Below are 22295 nucleotides of genomic sequence, written 5' to 3' on the forward strand. Positions count from 1 at the left end.
AAATGCACCATGAAGGCAGTCTTCTTTGGTCATACCACGGCTTTCTTTCTTTCTGTCCCTTCTTACCTGTAGTCCTGCAGGTCCTGGCACACCCTGTTCACCTGGGACCCCTGGTAATCCCTGCAAAAACAGAAGCTGAGGTGGAAGAGCTGAAGAAAACTGTTCAGTTCTTCTCCTCATCAAAAGAAGATATTTCTCCTTCCCCCCATCAAGAGAAGAAAGTGGTTTGTTTTTTTTTTTATGGAGGCTTTGACTGAACGGGAGTCTGCCTCTCCTCAGGGCTCCCTCCAGAACAAGAGCAAGGCAGAATATAAGCAGAGTAGCCAAATGCATAATTTAGCTAGGTCACATCATTTCAAAAGCCCTTAATAAATCCTGTACAACCTTACTGTCAGCCAAGCTCTGTGTTGAAAACCCCACAGTCCTTAGCCACTAAGGCCCTGGGATATAAATCAGGTGCTTAATTTCATGCAGTCATCTATCTTCCTGTAGAGCCAAAGCCAAGCACCCCTGTGGCCATTTCTGATGAGAGAAGCATGCCAGCTACAGAAGGAGCATGTCCCACCCTCTCCTTCCAAAACAGACAGTCTTCAGACATGTCTTCTCCCTGATAAAGTTCAAAACCAGCTGAAAAAAAAACGTAGCTGTCCTTACAGGTTCTCCACTTGTTCCTTGATCTCCTTTCTCCCCTTTTGGTCCAGGTTCACCCTATATAAAACAATAAGGAAAAAAAAAAAAAAGAAAACAACAAAAAAAATGGAGAAATAAAAGCTAGAAGGCACACCAGTCACGTTGTGATATTAATTGCAAAATATGTTCAGTTTAAAAAGAGAAGAGCTTCCCTTCATGGAGAAGAGTAGTTAAAGAATTTATGGTCCTAAAATTTGATCAATTCAGCTCTGATGTATTAATAGGCCAGATGGCACAACCAACAGCAACAGCACCACAGCCACTGCATTGTGCTGTGCATCAGGAATGTGGTCCTACAGTCCTACAGGGGGAAAAACGTTCCACATATGAGCAGCTCCTTATTCCACCTATAAGACAGAGGTGTTCAGGGTCTCAACTTGAGCATTTCCAGAAACATGTATTAGATGGCTTTTCCAGATCTCTAGTTTTGTTAACACCACCACAAATTCATGCAGCTTACCCCCCTCCTGCATTGTCAATATATCCTTCACTACCATCACTGACTAATAGGATTAATTTACCTCTCTTCTTCCTCTTTAAGTAAATTGAAGATGCTTTCACACAGAAGTTCATCAGCTTTGTTGTGCGTTCTTTAATAATAATCAATAAGTACATATTTCTGCTTTTTATAAATTGGGTGGAATTGCACACAATTATGGTACCAGCCAGAATAACTCGGTCACTACTTGAATAACCATGGTTGTTTATTTATATGACTATATGTATTCAGGCAATAGCACTCATTACTTATTCATTATTTATCATAGGAGGTGTTTCAATTATGCAATCAAGGAACAATAAGAACATCAGTGATTTAAGCACCCCCCAGCACACACGCAAGGAATAGTGATCAGTCAAAATGCAGAATCCGTGAACAAACCAGTTTGTATTTTATTCACATCTACTATTTGCCAATCATATCTGCAACATCTGGGAATTCAAAGTCCATTTGCAAATGATTCTCTAACAGACAAAATAAATGTAACAGCATAAATACTACTTATGTCCGTATTTATTATGCATTATGAATAAATATTATGGTTTGTGATAAATAATTTGAGGAATTTTACTTTACAATTAATACCCCATTAGACCAATTCTAATGAGGCAGTCCCTGATGCCATCTACTGGCCTTCAGAAGAATAGTGTAACCGCATGAAGTACTTAAAGCAAAAGTCCTATCTAACAAACCTAAATGGTTGTGCCTGAAATTTGTTTTGCACAATAACATTTCAAGCTCTGAAACCCTTTTAAGGGAGCAGAGCAACAAAGCACAGACATATATTAATAAATTTGTAGCTAAGGGTGGTGTTACTAAATGTGAATAAGGGCATGTATTATCAGGGAGAACAAGAGTGCAAAAGGAAGAAGTAACTCAAGAGGTAAAAGGAGGAAGCATTTTTAATATTCTCCTTTCTCCTACATTTTCCTTGATATTTGACTTGCATGTCAATGCAAAATTGGCAAAAGTCCAGTCTGATGTCCTTGCACAGCCACAACCAAGGGCAGAGGTTGTTTTCCTTAACCCAACCTGCCAGCAAATCTGCCTACGAGTCCTTCCCAAATTTGCTGAATCCGTGACTATCCGCTGAGACTGTTAACACTGTCCACTAGTGCTGCACATTGTGGAGACCTCTGGCCCCTGGCAGCTGGACTTAATCCACTGCCACCCACTTCTTTTCTCCAGCTCAATGAACAGAAATGATGTGGTGACGACTAACAGCTGCTACCAAGCTGGGCCAGATTGGTAGCTTACAGCTTTCTTGACCTCCTCTCTTGGCAGTGTCCTGCTGTACTCTCAATTAATGCATTCATATTTTCTGTACCATTTGAAGGAGAGCAGGGAGTGGGGGCTCAGCTGTGGACAGCTGCAGTGGGAGGCAGAAGGCAAAGTAAGGAGCCATCTCCTGTTTTACTGCTTTTGCCATTTCCAGACATCAAACTTGACCACCACTGGGGTTCTTATGCACCCCATCTCCAAGAAATATTTAATAATTTTAATTTTCTATAGATATATAGATATACATGGAAAAGTTCACCGTGCCCCATGGAAGAAACCCCTCTACTGCCCTGCTGGATCAGTGAGTTTCTGCAGAGCTCATGGCACCCAAAACACACAACAGAGCTGTGGTGATAGGTAAATAGCAGCCCTTGACTCACTTGGTCAGAGCTTTTCCATTTCTGACAATTATTGTGGTGTGTTTTAAATGAAATAGATTTAAACTAATAATGAGGAAACAGAGTAATGGTGCTGCTGCCTTCTATTCAGGCTGTGTTTCCTGCCTCTCCCTGTTACTATACACCACAGACTGAATGGAAAGCAAGTGCTGTGTTTTGGAGAGTGCATGCCAATTTTCAGCACCCTGCTGTTGCTGCAGCCTCTATAACATAACCCATGACAATCTCCTGAGGCATATCATCACCTTCTGACACCTTAATTTGGAAAGCTGCAAATCAAAGGTAACTATTTTTACCTCCCCTTCTCCTCCCAGACCTTGCAATGCTATGTGCAGTTCTGTGCAACAGTAAGCATCATCGCATTTAACTTGTACACGGAGAAAACTCCGCAATATGACCCGCTGACACACTTCAAGCCTTTTATTCTTCACTGTCTTGCAGCTCATTTACAAAAGAAATGCACTCAAAGCAAAAGGTTACTGCTCCTCCTGTGCACTCCTTCTGTGACTGCAGCGCTACAAAGACCACATAAGATGTCATTTTTCTGCATATTTCCTTTGTATATACATTAGCAAGCTACGAACAAAAAGGAAGAGAGAACCAAAGAAATCCTGTCTCCATTTCCAGCACTGCCTCACATTCCTATTTCCTCCACCTCTGAAGAACCTGTCATACACACTTTTTTTTTTTTAATACCATGATTGCAGTCTATCTCTGCCATTTATACACGCCATAAAGCCTCCTGATCCTTAACAGGCTTATTCACATACCAATGATGTGATCCTAATAATGCCAGGTAATTCCCACTATGTACTGCAAGCACTCCTCATTTAAACAGTGGGACAGCATGCAGCTGTGTCCTGAATAAAGCTGATTTGGACATTGCTGTACCAGGACACATCTGTGGCACTCATCACTGCTAGTTACAACGGTGAAGTTACCCAGAACCAGGCTCAAATTGAGCTCTTTACAAAAAGCATGTATATAACATTGGAAATATTAAGGTACTCTGTCTCTACCAGAGAGGCAACAAACTAAAGGTCATCTTTGCTAGTGATGTTACTTACAGGAATCCTAGGGTGTGGGGTGAAGAAGGCTGTCTGGAACAGAAAGAGGAGTGTTAAAAGCATCATCATCTATTTTCCTGGAAATGCAATAACTTACATACTCTCCTTGTCATTATAGATTATACATTGAATGTATCCATTAGTAGGTTTATAAATGAGCAACGCATTATAACATCTGGCTGCTTGGAAAAAAGCCCACAAGTATCAGATATTTCCTAGAAGATTTGAAATATGAACATAAACTCAAAACTGCCCCATATGTCCCACCCCTATGAAAAGCCAAACAATCTTTAACCTTGAGCTATTAGCAATTTTGGCAATTTTTCTCTCTACTTTGTACCACCTATAAGACATATAAGACAACACAGGTGGTTGTCTCGTAACGTGGTCATCCTGAAGGACTGACCCCAAAAATAAGGGTCTCATTTAGTAGAGAGAGGCAGTATTTATCATCAAAACTGATAAAATCAGGAAAAAAAATAGTCCTTGATGAAATGAGAATACGTCAAAATTGTTATCTATTTTTACAGCTGAGATAGAAATTACCTCTCCCTACAAACACAGGAAGCCTGAGTGGGTCAGTCATATCTTTATATCTAGCCTTGTGCTACTACATTTATAAGACTTTTCCAAACCTTTGACCAAGACACACTCTTCTCACGAGATCCCATAAAATACCCTTTGTCACAGAGCAAAGAGACACAACTGATGGCAGGGAAGAAGTAATAATACCTCCTCCATTGCTGCACAAAGGCTTGTAGACATTGGATTTTCACCAACAGATGTTTATTCAAATTCTCTCCATAATCTGTGAATGTGGCAGCTGTAATCAGCTGTGGCAAGCAAAGCTGAAATGTGTGTGTTTGCTGTTTTATGGAGGATCTGTGGCTGGGATCACCCCTTCTGTTGCAATGAGAGGCCCATTCCTAGTGCTTGCTCCAAGCTGCTTACTCAAATTTTGCTAGAGGGTAATGTGGTGTTTTTCTATTTACTTTCAGTGGTTGCTGGTTTAAATTGCCCATAGCTACTTTTGTTGTAATTATGCTCAGGCTTCCAAAAGACATTGTGCAGGCTCATTTAAAAAAAAAAAAAAACAAACACCTGATTTTTTTTTTGTTTGTTTGTTTGTTTAATATCTCTTATTAGCACAAAGGATACGTGTAATCAGATATGATTTGTTTGGTTGTGGGCTGGATGCAGTACTGAACCCAAGTATCTAGGTACAAGCTGTGGGATGAGAAGGTCTTCCTGGGCTTTCAGCACAGGAAAGCACTGTACACAATAAATGCTCTAGGAGGTTACAGCATCGTTGAAGCTGAATCTTTCACCCCATAAGCTACTGTCGGTGAGAAGTGGAGTCCTCTGCTCTGCCTGGGAAAAGGTGAATTGTTCACCATAAGACAAGTTGTTGTTCACTGGTATCTGTTCTGGTATCCCATCGACTGTGAGATTCCAGGTGGGAAAATCTAGCTCACCCTAGAAAATCTGTGCAAACATACTCCCCATCTTCACCCATGACCTTCATCATCAGCTCCTACAGCTGCTAAATATATCGCAAATTCAAAATAAATGCTACCACAAAACAAAGACATAGGAAAGAGCTGTTTCCAAAGAGGCAGAGGAGTGCACAACCTCCCAAAAATATAAAAGACCAAATGTGCCTTAATAGTGCTTCTCTCAAGCTAAGGGAGTTAATCTGAGAGTAAATGGGTCCTAATGTTTCTGCAAAGAAATACAGATCTTGAAAAGCTTTGTTACTGAGGCATTTGTGTGGGAGAAATGTAATGATGCCCAGAACATTGCTTGCAGCACAAAATATAACCTTACTTACTGTTCCAGGTAAGCCTGGTGGGCCAGGGGAACCTGTGTCACCCTAGGGAGAGAAAAAGAAGAATATAACTAAGGATATAAAAATCTGTGCAAATAAAATACAGCTTTACCATCAAGAAGATGCAACATTACAGAGGAAACGTAGCCTAATGACAATCTGTCAGTTCAGAGACACTGAAAATCCCGGAGTCCCTGAGTTCAGCCTTGTCTCATGGATGGAATTTACTCCACTGTTCTGGCCAGAATTTCTGCTGTCCTAATTTTGTTGCACACATGACACTCACTTTGTTGTCTTTATCACCTTGCAGTGAATTTCTAACGTTACTCCATCCCCTGTAGGAGTGATATAGAGCTTAACTTACATTTTAGGTTAAAGCTGATCAGAATTCTTGATTGGAAAGTGTGTTTTAGCTAAAACTGTTATGTGAGGTAAAGTTGCACACACACCTCACCCACACTAGAATCACCGCCGTAGCTGGTTGGGGACCACACTCTGCTCCCACCCCAGTGCCTGGGAGTGGAAGACCCCACTGGTTGCAGTAGCTGGCATTGAGGTCCCCCCAGTCACTCCAGTAGCTGGCACTACAGGCCAGAGGCACCCACAGCATTGGTCTGACTCCAGTAGCTGGCACCTGGTTCATTCATAACAATCTTTTCCTACCTATCTATCCCCTCATTTTTCCTCCAGTTCCTCCTTCCTCTGTACATCCCCCAATGGGACTGCAGAGCTCTGCAGTTCCTGCACCATCCCAGTCCCATGACCCCTCCCCAAACCCTGAGGATCTATCAGCTGGGAAGTCCAGGTTGACTTATCTGGAAGTGGCACCTGTAGTTTGATAGCCCACCAATTAGTGGCTTACTTTTTCTCCTCTTTCACCTTTCAGTCCCGGGAGACCATCTTTTCCTTTTTCTCCCTAAATGCAGAAAAAGGAAAGCAGGAAATTTGATTGTATCAGTCTCATTTTACAGTTTCAGTTGATCTTACCTGTCATCCAAGATGCGGTGCAAACAATTGAAAGGATAACATTTTTCAGATGGCTTCACAAAATCCACACTCTTTTCAAAAACCAACCACTGGTGATTAAGTTCATGGAAAGGAAAGCACCAGTCCTAAATCAACTTGCATGTAGAAGGTCCTATTGACTGATGCAGTTTTAAAACACAGATTTTTTTCCATTTGAAAAAGACAAGAAGCAGAACCAACTTAAGACTCAGAGAGAACAACGGTGCTACTAGTTTTCTTATGTTGAAAGACTTGAGTCATCCATTCACTGGTGCCTACATCTCTACTTTGCCCAGGAAACTTGGTGTCCTGAATGGAAGACCCTTAACAAGGATGATGTGAATATTCCTCAAAGTGCATAAACAAACATATTTATCCTGTATTCACATAAGAGCTAGATGACCTACCTTTCTATGATTTCGTGTAGACAGAGAATATATTCTATATTCTACACTCTACAGTGTATATAATACAGCAAATCAACCAGGAAATCTTGAGTCAATTTTAGATCTTTCTTGCTCACATTTAAGCACACATCAGCTATCAGGACTAATGGCTTCACTGACATGGCTAAATTTACTACCAGGCTCCTGATCCAACTATTTTTCAGTGTGTAGATGCTTCTGAAGGTCTAGAACTAGCTGGGGGAAGCACAAAATATCAGGACTTGGGTGGAAATTAGGCCATCAGAAAATAATCCAACCATCTGGAACCTTCTCCAGAGCTCAGTGACAAGAGGAATTTGGCATTTTAGTTGTTATCATCATTTTTTTAATGTTCTTAAATCATGCAGGTATTTCTGAAAATGCCTTATGAGTACTATACCTCTTCCACTGCCTCGCAAGCAGTATGACTTCAGTCAAAACCTTCTGTGCTCAGGATAGATCCTGTTCTTTAGCACCTCCACTGCAGTCAGTAGTGGTCACGAGGCAGTAAAGTACCACATTGGAAGGGGTACTTGGTGGTCTTGCTAGATGCCACCACAGCAAACCCACCAAGAGAGAATATTATCTAGGCACACTTGAAGCACCAAAGTGTCCACCTGGCACCAAATGGACAAATAAAATCAAGTTATGGCTTGAAGTTACTCACCTGGTCTCCTTTTTCTCCTCTCAGTCCAGGCAAGCCCTGAGGACCAGGAAGACCTGCCTCACCCTGAAAGTCAGAGAAAGTAGTAGGTGAAATCTAGGAACATTCCTCAAGAATGCCTTCTACTAAAAACAAACAAACAAAAAACATTATTAGTCTCAAAATCTCAAGCATCATTAATAATGAAAGGGAAGAATGGCAGGCTAAACTCTTCACTTGCTCATTCATGTCATTTAAAAATACATCAAGGCTGGCTCTCAGGGCAGATTAATCCAGCTAGCCCTTAGGCTGGGAAGGATGAAACCTTGATTTAGCTGTCTATTTTAATGCATGACTGATATTAGTCTGTGAATTGTTCAGCATTCATAATGACTGCAGTTACTTCTTGATACCTAGTCACACCACATCACGTATGGGCTGTACTGAACTTTTTTTTTGCCCTGGAATCATTATATGTGTGTCTTGATGGGAGAAAACAGCATCTTGTTCAATTACAACATATATTTTTTCTTGCAAAATCATTACTTAAAACAGCAACTGAGATCTCTCTTTTTTTTGCCTTTACACAGTTAACTGAGACCATGACATTTAGGGCAAGTTTTCTTCACGCTGTTCTGTAGCAGCACCAAGCAAATAAAATAAGAGCAGCTAAAAATAAATAAATAAATAAATATCTTTAATATTTTAATCATCTCGGGTAGTCTGGTAGTGCAAACACAATACTCTAGTAATCTGAACAGTACAGATGTTACCTAATGAGCAGGTCTAGAATTGTCTTGATGCGCTATTTCACATTTGAATTTGTTTCTGTCTGAGCCTCACCTTTGACTTTCTGCTTTATAATGCCTGTTGTTGGAGTAATTGTAATCTCTGTGTCATGTGGTTTGTTCTAAATATATCAAGTATTCTTAAACTTAGCTACAAGTTGACCCAGTTTGTCATCTGAAAATAATCACAGGGTTTGTTATTTATAACTATTCTGCTACATGTATTTGTACTTCAATATCTAAAAGAATCTCAGTGATGGACAGAACCCAATTGCACTAAGTATTGTAGGAACATGAATTTATAACTGGTAATTCCCTCTTTAAAGAGATTATCTCTTTATCAGAAGAGTCCAAACATTATTGTGATATAGGTGCAATGAGTCTGCAGAAGAACTCACAGGAGGAAAAAGATATTTTGCTGACTGAGCAGAACTGGGAACATCAGGATGATGTTTGGAGCATTTTAAAAGATGGTGACATTTGGAGATGAGATGGAGTGGTGTTTTTTGAGAGCCACTGCGGGATCCTGGCTGATGATGAGATCCCAGAGATCATGAGAAGGACTAACAAACAGCCTAATATTAAAGAGATGAAAAAGAGAGTATTTAGAATTAAAATAAAGGCATGTGGTGTAAATATGGTCTCTAGAAAGCTACTGAAGCAAAATGTCAATGAGCTTGTATGAGCTCAAAGACAGGAAGGTATTAAGAAACAGTCAATGTGGATCTGCTAAAAACTAATCATGTTAAATCCATCCAGTTCCCTCCCTTGACAGGATAACTAAGCAGGCAAGAAGGAAGCATTTGTGTGATGTATCTTGACATTAGTAAGACGTCTGACACAGGCCAACGTAACGTTCTCATTAGCAAACTACAGAAAAACAGAGTAGAAGGCGGCTCTCTGGAGGGTGGTGTACAACTGATTAAACAATTACATTCACACACCTGTAACTGGCTGTTGCCTTTCAAATTCAGAGAAAGATGAAGTGAAGTCCTCTAAGGGCTTGCACTATTTAATAGTGACAGAAACATTTATATAATGTATGGAGAACATGATACTGTGGAGAGAGAGGTGTTTTGGGAAGGGGGATTAAAATTCAAAACAGCCCTGACAAACAAGGGAAAATGGCAATCAGCTCCTCAAAGAGAATAGGCAAGGAGAGACTGTCACAGCTTATGGAAAGCTGCTATATGAAATTCCTCATGGACACCTTCTTCTGCTACTCCTTCTAGTCCAGTTGATGGTACAGATAGTGTGTGATCTGTTTTACTGCAAAAGACAACATGGGAGCAGAGGTTATGACCATTCTCCCCTTTCATCTTTATAGCAGACGATTGGACTGAGACCGGTAGGAGAGAAGACTGAAGCTCTGAGACTCTTCTATTGCTGGCTTATACTCTATAACTCAGTATCCAAAGATGTATGCCAAAGATTTAAGACTCTCTGATACAGGTATCTCTTTCTCCAGATTTTCATGCTGCAGGTGAAAAGTTGGTGTGCAGACGATGACATTAACATCTCTGGTTAGTGGTCCTGATTGGGCTCCAGGCAGCTTTAGGAAATATCAGGATGGTTCCCTTGTTCCTCTCTGAGCTCAACAGATATCTGCTGAAACCTAAATCCCAGTGCATAAAGACGAAAATAACTGTGTAATTTCTAACAGCCAGCTGGGGTTATGTGCTAACAAGCATTTATGATCTAGAAATGACTGCATGACCCCTTGCATCTCATAGTTACAAAAAGTTCATCATCATCCAGAACTGTCACTAGCACACTGGGTTTATGTGCAATGTGAAGGAAAAACAATCACTTCTATGCCACTCTGCCTTCCTTTTCTTCCTTATCCACCTGCAGCAAGAAGACTGAATTTTCTGAGATACAGATAAAACTGGATTTAGTATATTTTCTGTGGAATGTCCACATTATTTTTCCAAACTCGAGTCTTGTCCATTCACTTGCTGACTTTCACTCTTCTTTTTATTGACAGATGGCTTTGTTATTGCATGTGGTCACTTTACATTGCTCTGAAGTTGCTGCTAGCATAATTTGTTCTGCTCACCTGTTCACCAGCTTGGCCACGGCTTCCTGGGTCACCCTGAAAAAAAAACAAAAAACAAAAAACAAAAAATAAAAAATAAAAAATAAAATAAAAAAAAAAACAAACATGACTTTAACAGTGTAAGGACAAGACCCTGTTGCAAGAATGCTTTCTCATCGGTAAATTGTACCCCCTATTGTCCTGGCACATGTTCTTCTACCTACTTTCAGAAAGGCACTGAAACTGCCTTCTTGATGTCTTAGGATCCCAGACCACAGGGATCCAATGCAAGGGACAGATGAGATCTTCCTACACATGTAGACTTGAGAGAGGAGCATCAGATGTGGTTTAGTAACTTGGAACACCATGAACAGTAAGATGCACTGAGCCATAACTGATTACCCTGTTATCCATCAAACTTTAGAGGAACATTACCCTCCTGAGTTCAGCACAAGCCCTTCCAAAATCACACCTTGGCTGACTCAGTGGCTACAGCAAACTATTAAATAAAATTACTTACCTTGGGGCCAGCTTTTCCAGGAAAGCCTTCTTCACCCTTTTCCCCTTGTTCTCCCTGCAGGGAATACGAGATGTTAATATTCAAACTCCTCTGGTAGTGGAACATGTCTGCAGGCAACAGTGAGGAATATTTTGACTCAGAGCCCCAGTATCAGCCTGAGGATGTAAATGGAGCCACATGGGAGTATCTTTCCAGGAAAGTTTTACCATTCTAGCACTATTTGCAGGCACACCTGCAGCACCAATAAATCTACTGGGATATCTCTGGAATAACACAAAAGTCAACTGGTGTTATATTAAAGATTTCCAGAGTAAATTCGCTGGAAAACAAAATCTCCATTCAGTTTCTTTAAGTTGTATGTGGTGAAAAAGTCTACAATACTTCTGTTAAGAAAAACAGATAATTGTGGGGTTGGAGTCTTGGCCACCGGAATGTTTAGGTGAAACCTTTGAATCTGATCTTTCAGTATAGGTGGTGTCTGCATGGAGAGTAGAGACTGGTGATCAAGAGCTGAAACATGCTGTGTAGCTTGGAAGTGCACTGGATACTGCAAAGGGCTGTGTATCAGGGTTAAAGAGGTATATGGAGCTTCACCAGAGGAATCAGGTGAGGTGTGTTTGGCTCTGGAGATCTGCCCCCTTCCTGCTTACACTTGCTAGCTCACTCAGGTAAGCTGCCCAGGTGAGTAGGTTATGCCAGTGTTTGTGGTGTCACTTGCCTTTTGACCTGGGAGCCCAGGAAGACCATTTAATCCATCTTTGCCTGGCAAACCCTAAAATGAGAAAAGTATCAGCTCTACATGCCCATTCTTTAAATCATTAACAGCAAGCTAAACATAAGCACACTGAAATCATCCCTCTTGCCACTGACCAAGTTTAAGAAAAAGATCAATTTCATTCATTTTCTTCCGACTTTTTCATTCCTGTGACTCAAATTATACAAAACCTCTTTCAAGGCATATACATGTACCTGCTCAGCCTTTTTTCAGTATCACAATTATAGTGAATGACCACTGGATGTCAGTATCGTTACAGAGAAAAAACAATATAAAAGTTTTATGAAGACTGTGGAGTCCTGAACAACTTTAAAAATTGCATTTTTACTTATCGTTTTCTGTACATCTCTATTATTTACCTATAAAGCTTTTCTAAAGTCTGTCTCACCTTTTAAATATTAGTAATATCTTATACAACACATAGATTTTAAATTACACAACATATAGACATAATGATTCAGCAAGATAAGAATTAAAATTACTTCTAAAATGCATTTAAATGGTGAGAAAAAAAAAGAAGTGTCCCTTTTCTGAGCATCAGTGAATCTCCAAACACTGCAGGCTGTAGGTGGCACTTCTTAATACGAAGTATTCCATAATTCACCTTTCTTGACATAAGAGAGAATAGAAATTGTGATGCTCTGCTAAAACTGAGATTGTTATTTCACTTCTTTGGCCTGATTCAGGGAACTCCAGGTCTGGAAGACGAATATTGTGCCAAATGCAAAATGACTTTTGAAAGTTATTATATAATGAGAACATCACAGTCCCAATGTGCAGCTGCATCTGGTAAGCTTCTTGATCACTAAAGGCATCAGGCTAATGCCTGCATTAAAGGAGACAGTGTTGGAGCCAGCACTTAAAACCTGCAGGAAGGGAGCAAAGACTTTAGAAGTAAAATATGTGAAGTCACAGAGAGCATGGAGGCGATGCAAACCATCCCTCCAAACTTACAGCTGGTCCCGGGGGTCCGGTTTTACCAGAAACGCCAACCTCTCCTGGCAGTCCCTGAAAAAAGAATCGAGCACACACACACAAAATCAGTATTTCTGCCCTTTACAGCCACCTCACCGGAGGCTTCTGCTTTCAATTCAAATACAATTCTCCCTTCCACAGAAGTCAGGTCCCTGCCGTGGGGAATCCTGCAGACATTGACTTTTGTGCAGGTAGCGTCAAAGTGATTCCAGTGCTTGATGCAGAGACATTGTCCTGCAAGGCCAGCTGTGGCTTTTCATCATGAAAATACAAGAGAAAACACACATTGCCAAAGGGCCTGACTCAGTTCCCACTGAAATCCAATCACCTAAATTCTCCTGAACTGTTTTTTTTTATTATTATTATTATTTCTTTCCTCTCCTTGATGTAAAACAAACAACAAAGATAAACAAACAAACAAACAAAGTTGTTTTCTTACTGGTGCTCCAGGTGGTCCAGGGGGTCCAGCAATGCCTGGGGGCCCTGGAGGTCCCTGTAAGAGAAGCAAAACCCATTTATTAATCTCCCTGTTAGTGGCAAAAAGCCTCAGGCCTTTCCTCTGTGCAAATGCAGCCCATTCCAAACAGCATCAGCAATGAGCTTCATGTTTCATTAACTAGTGTCCAAAACCTGAAAGATGCCAAACTGAGCTCCCAGGGAACTGTGCTCATGAACAGAACAGGATCTCCTGCTTAAGGCACTAGTTACTGTTGTTATGAGGTGAGCTCCATCCTGGACTCCAGTACAAGGTATGGTGGGACCCCTCGTGGCATCCAGCCTAGTTTAATCTTGATTAATGTTTCAAAACAAATGATTTGCTACTGCAAAAATAGTTCTGAAGTAACTAGTGAATGGAACAGACTTGTGGTGTTTCTGTTTGCTTGCTTGCTTGCTTGTTTTTGAATAAGAATCCAAATGTATGGAGAAGTATATATTGGATCAGGTGTTTTAAAATAAATACTCCACCAGTTCAGTGCTCTGTATTAACCTTTATGACAATAAAAGATTTTCACAAACTCATACTTCAATGCACACATGCAGCTGGAAATGTCCTAGAAGTCTTACTCACCTTCCTGCAACAATTCTCTTGGGAAAATTTCATCTCAATAGCTATCCAATTTTCATAGGGATTTATTTTTGTGTACAAGGTAAATTGTTAAAAGTGAGTTCCTAGCTGAGGACTTTCTTTCCATACTTGACAAATCTTAATAGGCTGCCTGAGATACAGAGGTTTTAGTTACCTTCAGCTTCTGCTGGATGACAAGATAGGATTTATCCTGTACTTACAAAGAAGCATGTGTTCATGGGGTTTTTGTATCAGGACCTATGCAATCAGTATAAGGATGGATACATGACAGAGTTGAAACTTTAACCTTGTCTGTTTCTTTCAGACTTTCTAACACCATGATTTAAGTCATTTTCAGTTTCCAGCACAGAGGGAGTTTTGATATTTGTACTTCAAAAACACATCCCAAAATGAACAAATAAACAAACAAACAAAAACATATACAACACTCTATGTAAAAAATTAAAAGTGAGCAACCAATACAAGATAGAAAATGATTAGTTAGCTTCTTTTCTGCTAGACCTGTGTTACAATTCAGTATCAATATCAAAAATCACAGCTTTTGTGATTTTTTTTATTACAATGATATGTTTTTTTTATTACAGTGATTTTTTTACTACAATGATATTACAAGTCATGGATCAATATTAGCATTTAACATTTAAGGAAAATTGTAGCTGGAGAGGATAAAATGGTGATAATGAAAAAGAACAAGGCAATTTTTGTGGCATAGTTTGACAGAGAAAGCACTGGATAAGCAGTCATTTTAGAATATGCTTGTAAAAATCAGCCAGAGTATGTCATCTCACCAATAGATGGTGCTAAGCAACCAAAAAAGAGACCTGAAGATGCACTTGGTTTATACACCACCCATAATCTGCTTTCACTGCAACTCAGTCCAGAATAGACATGGAATCATTCCACCAACAACATCAGTATTTGCAGAGTGTCTCAAGTGTGAGCACAGCTCAAAAATCTGCAGGAACAAATGCCTTGGGATGCCTGATGCTGATGACATAACTTCTGGGGAACCCTGTGCCTGCCTCTGGGCACAGGAGTTCAAATGCCATTGCAGGAGAGGCCTGCATTTAAGGAGCTCTGGACCCACCAGAACACACCTGGATGAGCCCATCCATCATTTAAAAGAGACTTTGACATAAAAATAAATAAATAAATAACAGTCCAAATTAGCCCAGTACTAGAAAAAAATACCAGCAGAGGGCAACAGAACGGAGATCAGATGCCAGGCACCTCAAAGTCCTGCTTGGCCCTACTCTAACCCTACCAGGATGGTATTGTTGGGAGGCCTTGAATAAGGTATGGGCTCCAAGAAGTGGTTGTCATGAAGAATGTGTGCAGTGCTAGGAAAGATGTCAAGGGTAGCTTTAGAAATACAAAAACAAACTGATTCAGCAGCCAAGTAGATTGTACATAAGCAGAAAAAAAATATAAAAGTGTGAAATTTACCCTTGCAGGCTTTCCTTGCCTGTTCTCTGGCTTCCTACCTATTAGCCTAATTTTGTTCTTTCTCTCTGCCATGACCTCATGAACTCCAAAGATCAAACACATATTCCCCATAGCCCTACAACAGGGAGCTTCTACCAAGAGGTGTGAAATCTGTCTGACACCCAGACATTTCCAGAAACATTCATGTTTTACCTAACAGTGCAGGTTATTTAAAAAAAATGGCTTATAAGAGCAAAGAACATACTTCCATATATTTAATAGCATCATTTTTATCTTCTTCATGACCTATAAAAATTATCATCTCTTTCTGATTTTTGTGACAATGGCATCTAGTAAACAATCCATAAGGATTAATGAAACTGCCATACCACAGCAAACCTCAGCCAGGACTCAGCGTCAGCCTGGTCATCCCCCATGTAGGATACACACCCTAGACAGGATCTATCTTCTCCATAAGAAAAGTTTCGCTCACGTATCCATCAGCAAGCAGCCTAACTCCTGAAACATGTGGCTCCACATCCTCCTGGTCCAAACTCTTTCTCCTAGCAACTCTGGATATCCCTATTATCCAAAGAATTTCTGATTTTTCTCTTAAACTTTCCATATTCTGGAACACAGAAACTTCATTCAATCCTGAGTCTTGAAATCAAAACACACCGATCCTTACCCACGACTACTGCTAGTAATTCAGTGCCATTGCTCCCTTTGAAAGCAATCACCTGGGACATTACGCCTAAGACTGGGCTACCCAGTTAACTTCACCACATGGTGCACCAACAAAGTGAAACCCAAAAATGGATAGCTCTTCTGATAAAGACTCTCTGAGATGGATTTAGAAAGAACAATTCTATGCCTTGACTACCTGCATCCTGGGGAAGCATGCAGGATTCTGACAGCCTGATCCAGCTGACCGTGTACACCAGTACATCCACTTCTGAGTAAACTTCAGAGAAAGAACTATTCTCCCAGGTATTTAGAAAGGTCCAAACTAACTGACAGCATTTATTAGTGATAAAGAAAGAAAGAAAAACAAAACAAAACAAAACAAAACAAAACAAAAAAAAAAAACAGCAGCAGGAGGACAGCCAATATTGTTTAATACCAAAATCTCACACAATCTGTTTTCCTTGATTTCCTTTTGTCCTGAATCCAGATTAAAGCACCTTATTTTGCTGATCACCTTTTTCACTGACCATCTGATGAATTATACATATGAAAGTCCCTGACCCAAATCCCAAGGCTGTCCCTTTAAAATTCCAATCCAGAAGAAAAAAATAGATGGAGTTTTTGTTTTGTTTTGTTTTTGTTTTTGTTTTTTGCTTTTGTTTTTCCTGGCTGGTAAAGATGCTGATGTGTGCTTCCTACATGCTGAAAAAAAAAAGGAAGATAAAAACTTTGTTCTTTAAAACAGAAGTATACAATCTCAGTTTGGAAAACAAATGCAAAACATGGCTCTTCTATGAAAAAGTTTAGAAGAAGTTATTATCAAACTGCTATTTGGAAACAAAAATATTGCAAATGTTCTTTAAAATCCAAATATCCATGGGAAAGTGTATTGAGGTGTGTGTGTTAGGGTAGGGACAACTATACAGACATTGTGGTGTGGGATATTTTTCAGGCTTATGTTTTATCCAGCTCCATTCCTAAGACAATGTAATCCACGGACAGTTCTCAGGAAAGAAATCTGACACGATACCGAAGGCACAGCTGTGCCTGTTCTCCAGGAACCACTAAAGGATGCTTTCTTCTTCCAGCACATACCCTGCTGAAAGACAGGCTGGGAAAGGCAGAGCTATTAAGATTTGGGTTCTGCACTCCCTAAGGAAACTTTGAAAAGGAACAAAAGCTTTTGTGTGTGACTGCATCAGTAGGTTGTTTGCCCAAATCTATTTTCCAGGGAGAAAAAAAAAAAAAAAAAAAAAGGATGGCTATGTTTTAAAGAAAGGTGAACAAATGTCATTCCAAGATGGAAACTGAAGTCTGATGGCTTTTCCAGATATCTGTCTCTGCAGGCAAAGCTTGCACAACCCTATTTTCTTCATATCATTCCATGCCAACGCCTAGAGCCTCTAGCACTGTGAGAAAGGCTTAGAAAAGCCCTAAATCCATGAAAAAGCAGACTGTGGTCTGGACCCTTTAGGCAGTATGCCAGCTTTATGAATGAGACAAACCTCCAGGACATCCAGAAACATCCTGTCTCCTGCCATAATGATAGTGAAATGAATGACATGGTGCTGAGAGTCTTCCTCTTCCAGTGCTGGGGCTTGTCTCCAGTTCAGAACCAATTATTCCCTTCACCTCTCGGGAAGTCCTCACAGACCTGACCTGTTGGCTCCATGATGACTCCCCTTTATTTCCCTTTCCTTCCCATCAGAGTTGGCTGTTGCAGCAAATTGTGTGGAGCAGTCCATGTGCCTCACCATGTCCCCTGCTACCCCAGATCTCTATTTCTCCTTTACTACATCTGAACAGTCTCTGGAATCTGCCTCTCACATCTGCTCATCTTTTTTCACCTCTGGCACGACCACATCCGACAACACAACTCCTGTGAGTTATCTTCATTAATGCTGCAGTAGAATACTGTTTTGCTTTCTTTGCTTGAATCCTGCCTTACAAACCAAGAAAAGATAAGAGGATATAGGAAAAGGGTATTGCTGATGATGCTGAAAACCAAAAAGCCTGAGGATCCAACAGATCTGAACATTTCCTATGATGTATCCTGTATAGTTGGTTTCAGCGATACTGTCATAATTTATAAATGAATGAGGTCTCCAGTTGTTTCACCAGGTGGCATTATAATTGGAATACCAACATTATTTTAAAAAATAAATGTATTAAACAGAGATTCCCTGAACTGTCTTTCCAGCTCTGTAAGGGTACTGAATAAAGTTGACTTTGTACATGGCAGTCTCTGCAGGAGAATTTCTTGCTTTCAGTGCAAAGCAGTATTTGTTTAATTTCATCACTTAGTGTAAGATATGAACATGATCTCTTTTGTCCACAGATTAAGATTTATTTCCTATTTGTTTGCTTTCAGTTGTTTTACTGAGTCAGTACAGCAAATAAGAGAATAAAAAAATCTTCCTTATGGTCTCTTGTTTCAGTACTATTAGTGGTCTACAGTCTGGTGATTTTTTTTTCCTTTGTTTTGTTAAAGGTATAGATCTTATTAAAGATAGCTCTGAGCAGTATCTTCCAATTTCAAGCAGCACTGGCATAGTTTAATTCAATCTGAGCTTTGCAGCTGGGGCCTGTATATTTTTCTTACATTTCGCAGTATTAACTTGCATCACAAAAAGGACATTAAGGACACCATGCATTTCGAAGGATACCATTTATTTCCTCTGAGCTAGTTAAGAAAAGCCGGGCTTGATCTCACACCCTACAAATGAGTCTATACTAATTAAATCACTTCCAGCCACAGCCATAAAAGGTACAGCTTGTACTGGCCTCCCTTACAGGTCTTAGTTCTATCACCAGGTTATTTACCATAAAGCAAACCTCAATAATGGCCCAGACATATCACAAGCATAAGTTATGGAACTTTAACTTAAATTTCAGATAGTTTTGAATCATTTTGCCTTCCCACTGGTGGACAGCATGCACCTGCTCAGCTCAGGAAGCCTAGAGAGTGGCTCAGTGGAGAATTTGGAAGTAGCTGCTTCAGGAGAGTTGAATGGCTGCCTGGGCTCCACCACCAGTATTAACTGGACCTTAGTCAACTGTAACAGGAGCACAGACACATGCATCTCTGCCCTTAATTGCTAGTAACAAGAACTTGTTTATGGAGCTGAATCCCAGCCCTGGTAACACAGTGACTCAGCTCAGAGTCTGAGCCCTCAACGGGTACTGGGGCATCAAATTCCCCCTTTGCCGAGCCAGCAAATGCAGCCCTCGCAGCTCACCTGGTGTACCATGCCTAACTGTGGATCTCCTGCCTCCTCAGAATAACCCTCATGCCTAGAAAAGCATTTGAAAAGGTGCCTAATCAACTGCCTTCAGCCCCTTCTCTGAACTCTTCCTCCCAACAACGGGACAGATGTGGTACATCAGGATCTCAGGCAACCATGCAGAAATGCACAGCCTCATTGTTTGCCGTGCTTGGTACTCATCCATCTGTTTCGACTGAAAGCACTTCACAGAAATGCTCATTTTTCAGTCTGCATTCGAACAGCCTACTGCAATAGAAGCTTGGCCCATGATTAAGTTTCCTGCAAACAAAAATAGTACAAGTAAATAATAACAACACAAACACATTACGAGCTCAGATGTCTGTGTCTCTGCTGCAGGAAAAACATGAATATCCAGAGGGGAAATAAACCCCAATGTGTTTAATGCCCAGGGCTTAATGACATTGCAAGATGCAACATTTGTAAGGGTCACGATAATAGGTGCTCCTTTTTGGGGGTGCTGACTGGATAACATGGAACAAGCAAGTACATGGACAGGCTCACCACCATGGCAGATTTAGAAGGAAAAAAATCAAAAGGACTTTTTGGATTAAAGTTTAGTTTGAGTTGGGGCATGTAAGGAGAAAGGCAAAACTGTGGCTACCCTGTTGTCACAAGACATCCCCAGGCTGGCTAAGAAATTGCCTTCTCACTGCTTCATCAGATGTGCCACTTAATTAACTCTGAAATATGAAGATGCCCAATCAAGGGTCCTCTACAGACAGACAGATATCATCTCTGCTGCGGGTTGTCACTGGATCTGCTGACCCAGTGGGTTCTGCAGAACAGGGGGTAAGAATCTACTGGCATCCTTTTGTGGCTTTTTCTATGCATTTCAGTAACAACACTGCTTCTTCACCCCTATCTCCATTCCTTTCTTCTGCCCACACAGCTGTCCATGGAGGCAGACAGGTCAGAAAACAAAACTATATTTAAATTTAAAATAGCAGAGGAAGGAAGGTTATTTTAGTGTCCTAAACTAATTAATGTATGGGCAAATCAAATCTGTTGGTCCTCAACACTATGAAGATGGCATGGGAACAGGTGGCCCAGACTTCCATAAATCATTTGGAAGAACCTCACTGTAACTACAGCCTAAGGAAACCACTTCTCTTCTTGGGTATTTTGGGAGCATAGAGTGATTAAGGTAAAATGGAGAGAGAAAAAAAGAAAAAAAAAAAGAGAGAGAGAGAAATGCTGATAAAGTGCTTAGAAACCTAATGTCATAAAAACTGCTGCTAAGCTGAAAAGTAGTTTTGTCACAAGTTGAACGTAAGCACTTTCTCCAAACAGAAATATGGAAATCTGCAGTAATATATTGGGGACAGCGTGTCACTGCAGGAATAGGAACGATGTTTTTCCATCCTCACAGTTAGCTTGGAGGAAGAGTCAATTTAAGTATCCCTCAATGGGGCTAGCACTATATGCAGCTTTAATTAACATAAAATTTGAAAACTTTATTTAGCCTGTGCTGAAAGGAAAACTACTTATTGCTATGTCAGCAGTTCTCGCAGATATGTTTATGAAATTGCTAACATATGCATATATATTTTTTGTAAAGTTACAGAGAACTTGAGCTGAGCAAGTATGACATTGTTTGGATGGATAGTTAGATATATCAGAATTAATGCATGGAGACAAATCTTCCCCAAAAGCAAGGAAAATCCTCTCCCGGTGGCTACACACATAGTTCAGAAAGTGTGGGGGGACCTTTTAATATTATCTGGGGGAAAAAAAAAAATATTAAAATTAAATCCATTGGAAATAATGCCTTCATTCTTCTTAAAGGCTGCTGTTGAAGTATTTACAAACCAAATAGTGTACCAAATGAAAAAGTCTTAAAAATATGTAGATCAATATTGGGTGGTGTGGCAGGGCAAAGTTCCCAGCTGAACACAAGGGTCCTCACCCGCACAGGATCTGAAAACCCTGGATTGCATCGCTGACGGCCTCTGCAGACATGGGAACAGCTCACTGCTAAATGTCTGCTGCAGAATCCATTTCTAGATCATGTTTCCTGGTTACAAGGGCATAGCTTGCCAGAGGAAATAAACGAAAAATCAGTGTCTGCTGTTGAGCTGTGTGCTGTTCATTGCAACACATCACCAACAGCTGTAGTAATGGAGGTTCTTCATTCATGCTCCAAACTTAACTGAGTGTTGTAACAAAATCCCGAAGTCAAAGACACTGTTTGTTAGCTTGAGAAGGGGAACAAATAAAATACTCAGTTTGCTCCTGAGTGATTAGCTTAAAGCGAGCTTGCATTCTTCCTGCCTGAGCACGTTCCCAAAGACATTTTTCTCATTACGCAGAATGCCCCTAAATAGTGACTTGGGTTGACTGAATTTGGCTACAAAGTTAGCAAGAAGCCAAGCCAGAGGCAAGTGCCAGGGTTATAACAGCACAGGGCAGCATGGGTTGTTTCAAGGTGGAGACAAACCCTCCTTGACAATACATGACACACATAGCATTGTTTTGTCCTTATAAAGTTACAGATGGTGCAAGTTGGAGCATTATCTTGACAAAAGCTTAAAAAAAATAGAGATAAGGGGTCATGAACTTAAAACATTCTTCACATCATCCCTCATTGGGAGAATAGACATAGTTTTAAGCCTCTGTCTGTACCTTCCCTAATAAGCCAGATCATGACACCCTGTAACAAGTGGAAATGTGACCGTCAAAGTAACAAAAAAGAAAACCAACAAACCAAACCAAAACAAAAACTGATGTGCAAATAAAAACAAATAAACAAACAAACCAAAAACATGGTGTGCAAAGAAGTGTGCTTTCTATAAAGCAAATACCTTTTAAACTGTTTTTTCCCTCAAGACTGCAGCACAGGAGATATACCTGCAACTGCCAATTCACACAGCCAATAAT

At 40.3% G+C, this 22295-nt stretch overlaps 1 protein-coding gene across 2 annotated transcripts in view; it reads right to left on the reverse strand.

Annotated features, from left to right (window-relative positions):
- The window catches only part of LOC101794833 (uncharacterized), a 228103-nt gene that overhangs the window by 50747 nt on the left and 155061 nt on the right, over positions 1-22295 (reverse strand). For both annotated transcript variants that reach the window (XM_072030618.1, XM_072030619.1), the window contains exons 25-35: positions 13372-13425; positions 12912-12965; positions 11901-11954; positions 11183-11236; positions 10684-10719; positions 7861-7923; positions 6626-6679; positions 5767-5808; positions 3936-3968; positions 655-708; positions 67-120 (exon numbers count right to left, since the gene is read on the reverse strand). In XM_072030618.1, coding sequence (XP_071886719.1) covers positions 67-120; positions 655-708; positions 3936-3968; positions 5767-5808; positions 6626-6679; positions 7861-7923; positions 10684-10719; positions 11183-11236; positions 11901-11954; positions 12912-12965; positions 13372-13425 — 552 coding nt within the window. The remainder of the gene's footprint in view (positions 1-66; positions 121-654; positions 709-3935; positions 3969-5766; positions 5809-6625; positions 6680-7860; positions 7924-10683; positions 10720-11182; positions 11237-11900; positions 11955-12911; positions 12966-13371; positions 13426-22295) is intronic.

This window comes from Anas platyrhynchos, chromosome W (genome assembly GCF_047663525.1).
Source record: "Anas platyrhynchos isolate ZD024472 breed Pekin duck chromosome W, IASCAAS_PekinDuck_T2T, whole genome shotgun sequence".
In the NCBI taxonomy this organism is placed as follows: Eukaryota; Metazoa; Chordata; class Aves; order Anseriformes; family Anatidae; genus Anas; species Anas platyrhynchos.